This window comes from Otolemur garnettii, unplaced genomic scaffold (assembly GCF_000181295.1).
Source record: "Otolemur garnettii isolate 467f Iridium unplaced genomic scaffold, OtoGar3 scaffold00038, whole genome shotgun sequence".
Classification (NCBI taxonomy): Eukaryota; Metazoa; Chordata; class Mammalia; order Primates; family Galagidae; genus Otolemur; species Otolemur garnettii.
In genome coordinates this window covers 4632637-4647782 of record NW_003852433.1, presented here as the reverse complement: position 1 = coordinate 4647782, position 15146 = coordinate 4632637, and the positions used below count along the sequence as shown (strand labels likewise).

Here is a 15146-nt window from a genome sequence, read left to right as displayed (position 1 = left end):
AGAGACAGAGTCTCAGTTTATTGCCCTCGGTAGGGTGCTGTGGCATCACACAGCTCATAGCAACCTCCAATTCCTGGGCTTAGGCAATTTTCTTGCCTCAGCCTCCTGAGTAGCTGGGACTACAGGCGTCTGCCACAACGCCCAGCTATTTTTTTGTTGTTGCAATTTGGCCGGGGCTGGATTTGAACCCACCACCTTCAGCATATTGGGCCGGCACCCTACCTACTGAGCGATAGGCACTGCCCTGCGCTAATTTTTTAAAAACTGAAATAAAATGTATCAAAGCAAATTTTGCTACTTCATGGCCCTCCATAGTCCCAACTCCAAAAAGCAAGAGAGCCTCAGGTAACCCCCGGGGACCCGGACCCCTCGGGAATCACCAGTGCTTCATTGGCCATCGTTGCCTCTTCTTTCATCTGCAGCAGTCTCCTCTCCAACTCGTCCCTTGTACGTTCAGCCTCTTCTCTCATCTGCTTCTCTCGAGCAAGGCGCTGCCGCTCCATCTGGGGGGTGAAAAAGAGCAGTCACTGAGTCAGGGGCTCAAGACCTAGGGTGCCCCAAGGCTTCAAGAACACCTAATCTCCCGAGTCTCCGTTTTGAGGGCTCTTTTCTTTCCCTTCCTTTAGGTACCAGGGTCACTCTTGTTGCCCATTCCCCACTGTCCTTCTAAACCAGTTGCAGAGTTGAGAGCTATGCCCCCTTAAAAAATTTCTAATGATGAAGGAGGCACCTGTGCCTCAGTGGGTAGGGCACCAGCCACATACCAAGTTCAAACCCAGCCTGGGTCAGCTAAAACAACAATGACAACTGCAACAAAAAAATAGCCGGGCATTGTGGCAGGAGCCTGTAGTCCAAGCTACTTGGGAGGCTGAGGCAAGAGAAGTGCTTAAGCCTAAGAGTTTGAGGTTGTTGTGAGCTATGATGCCACAGCACTCTATCCAGGGCAACAGCTTGAGACCCTGTCTCAAAAAAAAAAAAAAAATTCTAATGACGAATGAAAAAATGAACAAGAAACAAAAAAACCCACAACTCGTCTCAACCTGGATGGAAAGAGTCATGCCTGCACACGGTACACAGAAACAGCTACCTTGCCAATGCCTTTTTTTGTTAGGAAACCTTGGGTAGCTCTGCCCAGTAGCACACAGGACACAATGCAGGTCCTCTTCCCTGAGATAGAGCCCCAGGAACAGACAGACAGCTTTCTCATCTGATCAGAAAAGCCAACTCCCCATTACCGATCCACATACGCCCCCCTGCCCCCATACATCTCTTATTTCATCAACAATAGCTCTGCTATTGCCTCTGACCCACAGAGAAGATGGAATTGCTCAGTGTGCTGCATCAATAGTTCACACATTGTATGTCACAGGAGGAAGCTGCAGCAGCCACAGCACAGACTTACACAGCCCCATGTAGAGACGACTCCTGAGCCAGGCCTGTGACAAGAGGGAGCCAGGCAGGGAACACAGCCCCTGTCTTTAAGGCAACAGTACAAAGCCACCAGCACTTCCCTTGTCTTCTGGATCACTGCATTAATTGAACCACATGCCAAGCTTAATAAGGGGAACAAGCATAGGACAGAGCCATTCTCTGTGATCCCAAGGTACTGAAGTCAGAAAGCAGAAAGTAGTAGTACCATTGCACTATTTTCTGCCTTAAATAATTAAAGCACATTTAATTATTTCATGCTTCAGTCTTATCCCAACTCTAGTCATACAATAATTCTAAGACTACTACTTTTTCTTTTCTTTTTTTTTGAGACAGTCTCACGATATCACCAACAGTAGAGTGCCATGGTGTCATAATTCACAGCAACCTCAAACTCTAGGGCTTAAGCAATTCTCTTGCCTTAGCCTCCTAGTAGCTGGGACTACAGGCACCCACCACAACACTCGGCTATTTTTTTGTTATAGTTATCATTGTTGTTTAGCAAGCCTGGGCCGGGTTCAAACCTGCCAGCCCCAGTGTATGTGGCTAGCACCCTAGCTGCTGAGCTACCAGGTGCCAAGCCTACTGTTACTTTTTCTAAATACTAAGTAAAAAAAAATGCATTGGAACTTGAAGGAATAATACAAAGACAAGCAATAAAATACTTCAATTTTCTTCTTGAAGTCAAAGAAAAGCTTGGCTAATTTTTTCTCTAATTTTCATCATATTACAATTTCTAAAAGGTGGATTCCTACATCTCTATTAGACTAAAGTAGAAAAAAAAGCCCGGCTATCTCCTTCAGTTCCAAGGATTGTATTTTCCCTGAGACCTCTACCCCAAGAATAAAAGACCTTCTGTTCACAAAGCAGTTTATCACTTACAAAGAATTTCAGGCATAGTATGTCTCTTAATCTGAGACAGAGAAGAGGTATCATTAGCTCCACTTGATGGATAAGAAAACTGAGGTCTGGCAGCTGTCACTAACTGCCATTGCATCCGAAGTTTGGATATGGCTCCAAGGTCAGTGTTTGTTCTGCTGAGCTATGGAGCCCCCCTCCACCCCCACCGTGATAGCCCAGAGGCACTCTGCTGTTCCCTAGCAGTGCAGGTCAGGGGTATGTTTGTACAAGTCTCTGCCAGGGCCCAGAGGCTTATAAACTCCTTGACACTTTCAGATTTCTCACTTCTAAGCTGTGCTCTGCTGAGAAAGAGGTCAAAGAGAACTCTTATTGAAGTTACCACTATGACCTTTTGGGGGCTCAGCAGCATTTCTCTGCCCAACAAAGCCCATCCCGCTACCTCCAAAGCATCCCAAACAGCCCATCTGTGGCCTGCTGCTTCAGAATGCAAAAAGAAGGAGAGCTGTAAGCACACTGCATCAAACTGGGCATTCTATTCTAAATCCCAGGGCTGGGAGCCAGCTTCTCCGATGTACCCGAATCAGAGAGCTGTACGCAGACTAATTATTACACCTCTGAGCCTGGAGGTCCTGAGGGTAACTGACTGCAGCTGCCACTACTCTCTCTAGTAGTTTGTCCAAAAGCACAATTAATATTCTCAGCAGCAAGGTCCAAATTAGTTGTGTGGATTTCCGTGAGCAGAGAAGGTCTATGAGTAGAAAACAATGATGCGGATCGTCCAGTCTGCTGACAGGCGCTCCCAGTACCTCCCAGGGAGGGCGATGCTGCCCCGACTGACCTGCAGTGGGGAAGTGTGGCCAGAGTCTAATTAGCATTCCAGCAGCAAGCACTGAAATGCCGCCATGCATTCTATCACCATCTAATTAGAAAAAGAGAAGGCTGGGCAAAGGAGGCAGACAGGCAAAAAGGAAGAAAGATAAGCAGACGGATGGATAGATGCATGTACCCTTCACTACCTCGTCCCAAACCTGTGTTCCTCACACTTGATGTAACTTCCTTAAGTACAGAAATAACTCAAAATATTTCTTTTAGATATGCTATTATAGTTTACTCCTCATTTCTGGAGCTGACATCCCACCAGCCGGGCATTAGTCAATGAAGAGCCAAGAGGGATAAAATAGGAGCAGGCATGGCCCTAGCCAAATGACTCCTGCCAGCCCACACCACCCCTTACCTCCCAGGCCAAGACTAACCAAGCAGCTGCAACATCAGTTAAAACAAGGTCTTGCTCACCTGCTTTCTAGCTTTCTCTTCCCTGGCCTGGGCTTTCATCTGCTGAACTTCCAAAGAATCGGCCTTTCTTCTCCTCATAAATAGGTCATGGTTGCCGATACAAAGCTGGAGAATCTGTGGCCACAGAAGAAAGAGGAGAAATGTTAAGACTTATGAATTTACTTCAATGCCTGCTAGCCTATCAGCACTACGGCATCCTGGGTTCTTGCAGATAGCAGTTAACCTGAACAGGAAAGTGTGGAGTAAAATATCAAAGCTTTCAGCTCAGAGACATGCCAAATGAAGCTGCCTTAGATACACCAAAATTGCATTAAACAGAGTACTAGAGGGTGCTTTATCATGTCTTCCACATGCACCTCCCTCTCCTCAGTCTAGATGTAGCTCTGCAGATCAGGGAGGACAGGAAAATTGGTTTAATAAGCTTGGCTGGGACAGTGGGTTGGTTATTCATGTGGAAAAAAATAAACTTGGATCCCTGCCTCACACCACACACAAAACTTGACAAAGATTAAAGACTTAAATGCAAAGATCAAACCCTTGCAACTTTTAAAAGAGAATATAGAAGAATATCCTCATATGAGGATAAGAAAAGAGGTGAACACTGAAACCCAAGAGTCAGAGGTTGCTGTGAGCAGTGATGTCACCACACTCTACCGAGGGTGACATAGTGAAACTCTGTCTCAAAAAAAAAAAAAAAAAAAGAAAAAGAAAAGAAAAGAGGTGAAGTAAGATACAAAAAGACAAAAAGTACAAATGGTTAAGGAAAAGACTTATATTGTCTAATTAAACTTTAAAAAATGTATTGTCCACTCAGCACCCATAGCACTATGGTTATGGTGCCAGCCACATATCAGTACCATGTGCTAACTGATTGTGCCACTAGAGCCAGTGCCAGCCACATACAATGATACACTGAGGCTGGTGGGTTTGAGCCCAGCCCAGGCCTGCTAAACAACAAAGACAACTGCAACAAAAAAAATAGCCGGGTATTGTGGCAGGTGCCTGTAGTCCCAGCTACTTGGGAGGCTGAGGGAAGAGACCTGTTTAAGCCCAAGAGTTTGAGGTTGCTGTGAGCTGTGATGTCACAGCACTCTAGCAAGGGCGACACAGTGAGGCTCAGTCTCAAAAAAAAAAAAAAAATTTACTGTCAAGACATTATTTAAAAAAGAGGAAAGGAAAATACAAATTGGGAGAAGACATAATAAAGGCCGCAAACAACCCAAAAGAAAAATCATCAAGGCTCCGCGCCTATGGCTCAAGCAGCTAAGATACCAGCCACATACACCTGAGTTGGTGGGTTCAAATCCAGCCTGGGCCCGCCAAACAACAATGACAGTTGCAACCAAAAAAAAAGCCAGGCATGGGACTAAGGCACCTATAGTCCCAGCTACTTGGAAGGTGGAGGCAAGTGAATCGCTTGAGTCCAGTGGTTGGAGGTTGCTATGAGCTGTGATGCCATATCACTCTACCCAGGGTGACAGCTTGAGGCTCTGTCCCCCCCAAAAAAGAAAAAGAAAAATCACCAAAAGGCTCGGTGTTTGTAGCTCAAGTGGCTAAGGCACCAGAGCACCAGAGCATGGCAGGTTCGAATCCAACCTGGGCCTGCCAAACAACGATAACTAAAACCAAAAAATAGCCAGGCATTGTGTCAGGTGCCTGTAGTCCCAGCTACTTGGAAGGCTGAGGCAAAAGAACTGCTTAAGCCCAGTAGTTGGAGGTTGCTGTGAGCTGTGATGCTACAGCACTCTACCCAGGATAACAGCTTGAGGCTCTGTCTCAAAAAAATAGAAAAGAAAAGAAAAGAAAATTGCCAAAAGACATGAAAAATAATTAACAGAAAAGGAGACTGACCAATAAATACAAGAAAAGATGTTCATATTCACTAGTAATTATAATTAACATGACACTGAATGTGAGACTTGTCTCTACAAAGAAGAGAAAAACTAGCTAGGCATGGTGGCTTGTGATTGTAGTCTCAGCTATTAGGGAGGCTTAGGCAGAAGGAATGCTTGATCACAGGAATTTGAAGTTGCTTTGAGCTGTGATGCCACAGCACTCTACCCAGGACAACGGCTTGAGGCTCTGTCTCAAAAAAAAAATCATTTTTAAAACTTCCTCATCAGCTTGGCACCCAGTAGGGAGGGTGCCAGCCACATACACTGAGGCTGGTGGGTTAGAGCCCGGCCTGGGCCTGCTAAAAAACAATTGACAACTGCAGCCGAAAAATAGCCAGGCACTGTGACAGGCGCCTATAGTCCCAGCTACTTGGGAGGCTGAGGCAAGAGACTCACTTAAGCCTAAGAGTTAGAGGTTGCTGTGAGCTGTGACGCCATAGCACTTTACCAAGGGCAAGGGTGACCAAGTGAGACTCTGTCTCAAAAAAAAAAAACACATAATAATAATAATATTTAGGTTAGACTCTTTAGGTTAAGATAAAGGTTAAAGTACACACCAAGTGAACTATCATTCTACACTTCACAAGGTATCATCCTAATATTCTCTAAGAAGCAGCATTTGATTTGTCAGAAAAGCGCTACGTTTATCAGTCATGAGAACCAGGATCTCAACTTACCAATTTATTAACACGAAGCTTTGAGGAGTTAAATTTGAAGACATCGATTTTCTTATCCAGTGGTTTAATAGTGAACTGGAAGAAGGAAGCAGAACAGAGTTTCAGTTTGACAGCCTGAAAATGTCACCACCAACTGGGAAATTCCACAAAAGCAGCAAACTATACTGGCTACACAGTTCAGCACGAGGCTATGCCTTTACCTGGCTTCCTGGTGCCCAGGCACTAAATCTCAGTGAATTAGGAGCATCAAAGGCACCAAATCTAGAAATGGCATGAACTCAGGATTCCATCTTACATGCGGGTGTGATGAAGGTATCCTTGGCAACCTGAACTTAGAATCCTTGACAGGCATGCCCTCAAGGCCAACACAACTAAACAACAACTAAACAACTGCAACCAAAAAATAGCTGGGTGTTGTGGGGGGCACCTGTAGACCCAGCTACTTGGGAGGTTGAGGCAAGAGAATATCTTAAGCCCAAGAGGTTACTGTGGGGGCATGGCCCCTACCTTCATGAAGCTCAGCATCTACTTAGAACTAATCTAACAACAGCCAATTAGTCAAGAAGTCACATACTCTACCAGTGACACTGGGTAGTATCAATCAAAAAGGTCCAGGGGGTCAGAGTAGATTCACTATAAGCAGGAAGGGGCTAAAGCTGATCTTTTTTTTTTGAGACAGAGCCTCAAGCTATCTCCCTGGGTAGAGTGCTGTGGCATCACAGCTCACAGCAACCTCCAAATCCCGGGCTCAAGCGAGTCTCCTGCCTCAGCCTCCCAAGTAGCTGGGACTACAGGTGCCCGGCTATTTTTTGGTTGCAGTTGTCATTGTTGTTTTGGTGGGTCCGGGCTGGATTCGAACCCGCCACCTTAGGTGTATGTGGCTGGCACCTTAGCCACTTGAGCCACAGGAGCTGAACCAGCTGGTCTTAAAAGAACATGACAGGGAAGGGAGGGTGGAGGGGCTCTCCGGGCAGGGGATCAACAGAAACTAGGGAAACAGAGAGAAACAAACCGTGTGTGTGTGTGTGTGTGTGTGTGTGTGTGTCTCCAATGAGACAATGGGCTTGGCCTGGGAAGGAGGCTGGGTGAGTTAAAGGGTGCTGGTGGGCAATAAGAGACAGAGGGGTTTAGTTTCCACATGACAGGATACAAGAAAACACTACATTTCAGAATATGGGAAGAATTTGCTAAAACCTGCTGAGAGAAGGCATCAAATGTGAAGAAAAATGGACTGAAGTAGGAAAGAAAAATATAGCTCCTGAAATCTAAGTAGGAAAAAAGATGATAAGGAAAGGACAGAATGAGGTTTTTTGGCAAGAAAATAGATAAGGAACAGGGTGACTACTGCTCTCAACTGCTAATGAGACCAGACAGATCCTAACTTCCAAGGTGCACTTACAAAATGGATATCCAATTCCAAGGAAGCATTGCTAAGCAGATAAATATATTTAGGCAGATATATTTTCTTTTTGTTTTTTTTTTGTTTGTTTTTTTGAGACAGAGTCTCACTATGTCACCCTCAGTAGAGTGCTGTGGCATCAGAGCTCACAGCAACCTCTTGGACTTAAGAGATTCTCTTGCCTCAATCTCCCAAGTAGCTGGGTCTAGAGGCCACAACGCCCAGCTGTTTTTTGGTTGCAGTTGTTTAGTTGTTGTTTAGCTGGCTTGGGCCTGGTTCAAACCTGCCACCTTCAGTGTATGTGGCTGGCGCCATAACCACTGTGCTACGGGTGCCGAGCCAGGAAGATATATTTTTGACTATTTCTTTCACATGTTATATTGTCCAATAAGGAATTAACACACTGGGAACAGAAAACGATCCTTTATTAAGCTTTTCGTCAAGTTAACTTATAAGAGATATTGCTCTTGTGTAAGCTGCTATTTGTGAATCTCATGAGCTTATTTTTGGCCTTGCTGTCAAACCCCAGAGCTGTCAGTGGGAAACCACAAATAGTGGGGAAGTCACAGGCTCTGCACCATGGTAGGGCGTACACAAATAATCAATGGATCACTTAAAATAAACTAACATTCCTGTTTTGAGAGCTCGGCTGTCACCCATAACTACCACGACTACTTCCTATTATGTCAAGGCAGCTTGGGGTCCTCTTACTGCTTGAGTTTACTGACATGATAGAACCTAATGGTGCCTTGCACCTGAGAGGGTATATTACAGTTTATTGTGTCAGGCCATACTATGGGAGACTTTAATACTTGGGTTCTTTGAAGAATGAGTGTTTGGGGAGCCATTAGTGTACAAATATGTGGATGTGCAGTAAACAGACCTTATGAAATTGAGAGATGAAAAACTACCATACCGCAGTGCGCCTACTGCTTTTAGTCATGTGGAACATTCAATTTAAGGACTTTAAAAAAGAAATACCTAAATGCTTATCTCCCAGGCTGACTACTTTACAAAACTTCAAAGTCAGAATGTTTTGCGTTAAGAGGCTTGCTCTTTCTCATAAGCATGTCTGAGTAGTTCCCAGCCACACTCTGGAAACCAGGGGCCTGGTGTTGCTTTCCTCGAGTTGCCACGAAGGAGGAGAAAACAGGAATTTGCTGAGGGGTCAGGGCTCTGCAGGTAGCAACATAAGCCATTGCCATTATGTACTCCACACACTATGTATGTCATGGCCATGTGGGCACTACTAGTAGATCACTGAGTAGACTCTCCCTCTGCCCAGTGCCCCTGTGCTTAGCCTCTGGGCCTCCCTAAAAAGCAGGGGATGTGGCATCATAGATCTTGGCGCTAGTCTCTGCCACTCTGCTCATCAGACACAGGTTACTTGAACCTTCTGGGTCTCTGCTTCCCAGTGTGACAAAGAGATTATGGCACAGAGATTATGTTATAACAACACTGCCTTTATAGCAGCATTCTTTTTCTGTTGTTGTTGCAGTCTGGTCAGGGCTGGGTTCGAACCCACCACCCTCAGTATATGGGGCCGGCGCCCTACTCACTGAGCCACAGGCGCTGCCCTATAGCAATGTTCTTATAAGGATTAAGATAAGGGTCAGGGTGAAAGCACTTGTAAGTAGAAGACTGTATCATCATCATCTTCTTCATTAGTCCCTTCACTGTACTTATTATAGCCGTTGTATAACTTCCATTGGACTGAGACTGAATTTTTTACATCATTTTTTCCTCTATGAAACCTAGCACAAAGCAGATGCTCAATAATTCCTTTAAAATTAATGAAGAATGAATGAGTGATAAATGAATGGATGAATAAAATAGAATTACAGCATCTGGAAAAAGTCACTATCTTGTACAGAAATATTTGAATTTTAAGAGTTATTTATCTCAGTTATTCAAACTTAATCATTCTCAAATTCTTGAGAATATTAACCTAATATCCTTATTTATACTATTGTTGAGACAGACATATATATATACACACATGTATATGTGTGCTTGTAATTAAAAATATATTATTTTTTTCTCTAACACATGTATTAAGCACCATTCGACATAGAAAGAAGGCTTAATATAATTCTCACTTAAAATATGAAGAGAATTTAAGTATAACTACTTTAAATACTATAATACTATAGATACTTTAAAAATCAATGAACCAAATCCTAAAGCCTGGGAATTAAAGGATTTCACTGAGAATAAGGAGATGGCCCAGCTGAGGAAGCTCCAGCAAGGAGGGGAGATGGGGAAAGACCTTTTGCTGGACCATTGGGCCACTGATGGCATCTGTAGTACAGATGTGTCCTACCTCCTTGTCACTGTATGAGATGTTTCGGATTTCATTCCACGGGAAAGAGATCTTCGGGGTCAGCCTGTTCTCAGGGTCATAGATATGAAGCCCCAGAGCATCCACTCCAAGTAGCAGCTCTGTGCCCTTTTTATTCTGTGGATCCAATAAAGAACAGCCACTGTAAGCTCCAGCTGAGACTCAAGATTTTATTCAACATTTGCAAAGCCCTGGTATCCATTCTTACATGTGACAAGTTGCAGTAGGTCCCAATAGTCACAGCTCTCTCGTAACCTATAAGGCTTCCAGCTTTCTGAATTGGGGCAGGCAGAGGCAAAATTGTACCATTCCTGTGACTCCTGGGTCCTCTAGAAGGACTACTAGGGGCTTATGTCACTAGTTTAATGGCTAAAGGAAGAGTAATCTAAGTGTTGTTACCTATAGTTAAGTTACCATGTTATCACAGGTGTAGAATTAAAACACATAGGTTTAAACATTTATGTTAAAAGAAATAGTTGTCGGACTATTAGAAAGAAAATGTATTTATTTTTTCTTTTTTGTCTAACCTTCTTGAATCAAATAGAAAGAACATTTTAAGTGCTAGGACTGAATGGCCTTATTTACTGGTAAAATGTAGTCGTAACATGATAAAGGGAGTATAGTAAAATGTTAACTGTAGGCTCGGCGCCTGCCGCATACACCAAAGCTGGTGGGTTTGATTCTAGTCCAGGGCTGCCAAACAATGGCAACTATCACCAAAAAATGGCTGGGCATTGTGGCGGGCACCTGTAGTCCCAGCTACTTGGGAGGGTGATGCAAAAGAATCACTTAAGCCCAAGAGTTTGAATTTGCTGTGAGCTGTGACACTACAGCATTCTACCCAGGGCAACATAGTGAGGCTCTGTCTTAAAAAAAAAACAAAACCAAAAAAATGTTAACTGTAAAATTTAGGTAGTGAGTATACATAGACATTCAATGAAAGATTCAACTTCCTGTATGTTTAAATTTTTCATAATTAAATGTTATAAAAAGCATATTAAAGAGAATTTTTATGAATTACTCCTCAATAAAGTTGTTTAAAAATTAACTGACTGTATATATATATTATGCCTGACAGTGGTTCAGGTCAGCAGTCACTAGTGCCCTAGGCCCCCACCTCAATGACCTAGCTAAGGACCTGGTGGTCACATCCCTATGTGGAGGTCTGTCCACCAGTGCTGTGATACAGCCCTTGTTTGGAGATGGAAGGAAACTCCCTGCACAAGGACACTATAGCACCCGATGCCTTGCTGACAAGGAGATTGAACCAAGGCTCAAGGGCAAGAAAACAGATCTGTAAACTAAGAAGGTACTCAGACTGTGATGAGAAGTACCAATCTAACAGCAGGCATCAGATGGAGAAGTGAGTGCTCCAAGATAAATCTTTTTACTCCTGACACCCAGAAGTCAGACACTATAACCAAACCATCAGAAATTCACCTGCTTATCAGCAAAGTTTTAAGACTATTGCATTAACAGAAGAGTGGCTTTGTACTTTTAAGTTGGTAGTACATTTTGGAAAATGAGACATTTCATTATGTTTCTGACTATTTGTGTGTTTCTAACTATTTAAATTTTTATTTTTTGGAGACAGAGTCTCAGTCACTGTGAGGTTGAGTGCTATGGTGTCATGGTTCACAGCAACCTCAAACTCTTGTGCTCAAGTGATTCTCTTGCCTCAGTCTCCTGAGTAGCTGGGACTACAGGCACCCACCACAAAACCCAACAATTTTTTAGAGACAGGATCTCACTCTTGGTCAGGCTGGCCTCAAACTCCTGAGCTCAAGCAATCCACCTGCCTCGGCCTCCCAGAGTGCTGGGATTACAGGCATGAGCCATCGTGCAGGCCCTTATTTTGTTTAAGTTTTTAAGAAAGAGAGAAAGCTGGACATGGTGATGTGCACCTGTAGTCCCTGCTACTTGTGAGGCTGAGGCAAGAAGATTGCTGGAGAATAGGAATTGTGTCCAGCCTGGGAAAAATAAACTTCAATACTTGCAGAGATTAAACAGAGAGGTAGAGACTCAAACAGCCTCTTTTAAATTGTTTTAAACATGTATTTTCCTTAAATTGTAGAATTTCAGGAAGTTTAACATGAAAGACACTTTTAAAGTCTTTAAAGCATAAAGACTTTAGCTTCATCCATTGCTCAATATAAAGATCACACACAAAAAATAGTATGTTACTCTAACTGATGTAGAAATATTCCATAATAAAAAATTTTTTAGTTGGGTGCAGCCATGATACATCCCTGGATATACTAGGTAGCCAGGCTAAGGTGGGAGGATCATTTGAACCCAGGAATTCAAGGGAGGGAGGAGAGGGGGGATGGAAGAGAAGAGAGAGAGAGAGAGAAGAACGAATGAAAGGACGGAGGGAGGGAAAAGAGAGAGAGAGAGAAGGATGAAGGGAGGGAGGGAGGAAGGAAGGAATTGGTTTGTCTGTTGTTTTTTTTTTGAGACAGTCTCACGGCTCAGCACCTGTGGCTCAAGTGGCTAAGGCGCCAGCCACATACACCTAAGGTGGTGGGTTCGTATCCAGCCCAGGCCTGCCAAGCAAACAAACAAACAAAAAAAATAGCCGGGTGTTGTGGGGCGCCTGTGGTCCCACTACTTGGGAGGCGGAGGCAGGAGACTCACTTGAGCCCAGGAGTTGGAGGTTGCTGTGAGCTGTGATGCCACAGCACTTTACCCAGGGGGACAGCCTGAGGCTCTGTCTCAAAAAAAGGAGACAGTCTCACTATGTTGCCCTTGGTAGAGTGACATGGTGTCACAGCTCACAGCAACCTCAAACTCTTGGGCTTAAGCAATTCTCTTGCCTCAGCCTCTCAGATAGCTGGGACTACAGGCGTCCACCACAACACTTAGCTATTTTTTTGTTGCAGTTATCATTATTGTTTATCAGGCCTGGGCTGGGTTTGAATCCACCAGTCTCTGTGTATGTGGCTGGTGCCCTACTCACTGAGCGACAGTACCAAACCAGGGAATTGTTTTTTTGTTTGCTTTTCTTTTGAGACAGAGTCTCACTTTGTCACCCTTGATAAAGTACTGTGGAGTGACAGCTCACAGGAACCTCCAACCCTTGGGCTCAAGTGATTCTCTTTAAGTAGCTGGGAGGTTGTGGTGCCCACCACAATACCTGGCTATTTCTAGAGATGGGGTCTCGCTCTGGCTCAGGCTGATCTCGAACCTGTGAGCTCAGGCAATCTACCCGCCTTAACCTCCAAGAATGTTAGGATTACAGGCATGACCCACGGTGCCTGGCCTCAGAAGGAATTGTTTTTGAAGGGTTATAAAACTCTACCTTTCTAGATTCTAGGTGGCCTGCACAGGGGCAAGAGGAGTTGACAAAAAATGTGCAAAGTTACTTTGACCTCAAAGAAATCAAGCAAAAAAAAAAATAAATAAAGGAAAGAAACTGAACAATTAGCAAAAGCTAACGAATAAAACTTTAGAAAACAACCTTCAACATTATTATGGAACATCTTTCAGCCACTTGTTTACAATACAAAATGACATAACACTTCAATGTGCCTTTTTCTTTTTATAGAGTAATTCATAAAAAATTCTGTATTTAGAAAATGAATAAATCAGGTAGAAATCTATCCTAGAATATTTAAAATGTGTTTTATTTACCAAAATTTAATACAAAAGTTGTAGGAACTTCCAAAAGGAAAACAAAGTTTAACTATGATAATAACACCTTTTCACCATTGGGAGCCAAGGGTGAAATGCTTTAGCAGAACATGACTCTTCCTTTAGAAACAGCGGTTCTCAACCTGTGGGTCGCAACCCATTTTAACTGTATTAAAGGTTCAAGGCACCAGGAAGTTTGAGAACCACTGCTTTAGAAGAAGCTGTCCTACACTGCAGCTAGAAACCAACCCTCAGGAGAAAACATTCTAAACAAAGGCTCAGATCTGGGCTGAACACAAAGGCCTCTCCCTGCAGCAGCAGCGAGTTCCCAGAGGATGCAGACTATTAATGGTCTGAATAGAAAACTAATTAGCCTCATAGAGAGGACAAGAGTCCCCGCCCAAACAAATCAGTAATCTGTAAAAGCAGTTTTACCCTCCTTGTGCCTAGAGGGAAAAGAAAGTATTTACAGGTGATCCCTGTGGGTGGAGATCACACAGAGCCAGAAATAATCAAACTGTCCACACAGGACATTCAAACAGGTTTCTGCTGAAAGCACAACCAGGCCCAAGTACCCCAAGTCTCAACTGACACTTAATTACCTATGATCTAATTGAAGCCCCAAAATAGAAAATTAGGCTCTAAGACCTCTCTCTCCTTTCTCTTTTCTTCTTTACCAGTGAACTATAAAAGATTCTATCAACCTGGAATAAAGAAGTAACCCATTTCAGCAGTCTGGCCCCACTGGGTCTCTGTTTACTATACAAGGAACTCGGTGAGGCTTCAACACACCCGGATTGCAAAGTAATTCACACCATACATCTCCAGGTCCTGAGCTATCTTCAGATATTCCATTTCAGCTTCGTCCCTGTGAGGAGAATGGAAGACACTGTCACTGGAGCTGAGTGAGTTTGGTGGAGGGCGGGAACAGGCCAAGCTGAGTGTTCTGACCCTGCCATTCCTCTGGGAACCATATCGCCAGCAGCAGACATGAGCCAGCGCAGGTACCAGCAAAGCTCTCTGCCCTACCTCAAGTCTATTAAACACATCAAAGTCAAGCAGAATTTCCCATCCCCATAAAAAGAGAATAAAAAAACAGATTAATTACAATGCCTCGGTTTTTTTGTTTGTTTGTTTGTTTGTTTTTAGAGACAGAGTCTCAACTTTATCACCTTCAGTAGAGTGCCGTGACATCACAGCTCACACCAACCTCCAACTCCTGGGCTTAGGTGATTCTCTTGCCTTGGCCTCCTAAGTAGCTAGGACTACAGGTGCCCGCCACAATGCCGGGCTATTTTTTTGTTGCAGTTTGCCACCCTCGGTATATGGAACCGGTGTCCTACCCACGGAGCCACAGGTGCCGCCCATGCCTCTTGATTTTAATTTCCCATTTTGCCCTTAGTAAATACTAACAATTTTCTCAAGTAATTTATGAAAAGCATGTGGTATATTATCTTCGACCCTCAAAAGTATTTATTTATTTATTTATTTGAGACGGAGCCTCAAGCTATCCCCCCTGGGTAGAGTGCCATGGCACCATGCTCACAGCAACCTCCAACTCCTGGGCTCAAGTGAGTCTCCTGCCTCAGCCTCCCAAGTAGCTGGGACTACAGGCACCC

General features: G+C 43.8%; 1 protein-coding gene across 4 annotated transcripts in view; it reads right to left on the bottom strand.

Moving 5' to 3' along the window:
* NF2 (neurofibromin 2) overlaps positions 1-15146 on the bottom strand; it is a 112505-nt gene that overhangs the window by 26819 nt on the left and 70540 nt on the right. For 3 of the 4 annotated variants that reach the window (XM_023513302.1, XM_003789861.3, XM_003789860.1), the window contains exons 7-11: positions 14320-14395; positions 9877-10011; positions 6155-6229; positions 3583-3696; positions 381-503 (exon numbers count right to left, since the gene is read on the bottom strand). In XM_023513302.1, coding sequence (XP_023369070.1) covers positions 381-503; positions 3583-3696; positions 6155-6229; positions 9877-10011; positions 14320-14395 — 523 coding nt within the window. The remainder of the gene's footprint in view (positions 1-380; positions 504-3582; positions 3697-6154; positions 6230-9876; positions 10012-14319; positions 14396-15146) is intronic. The other variant, XM_023513303.1, reaches the window with a different exon arrangement.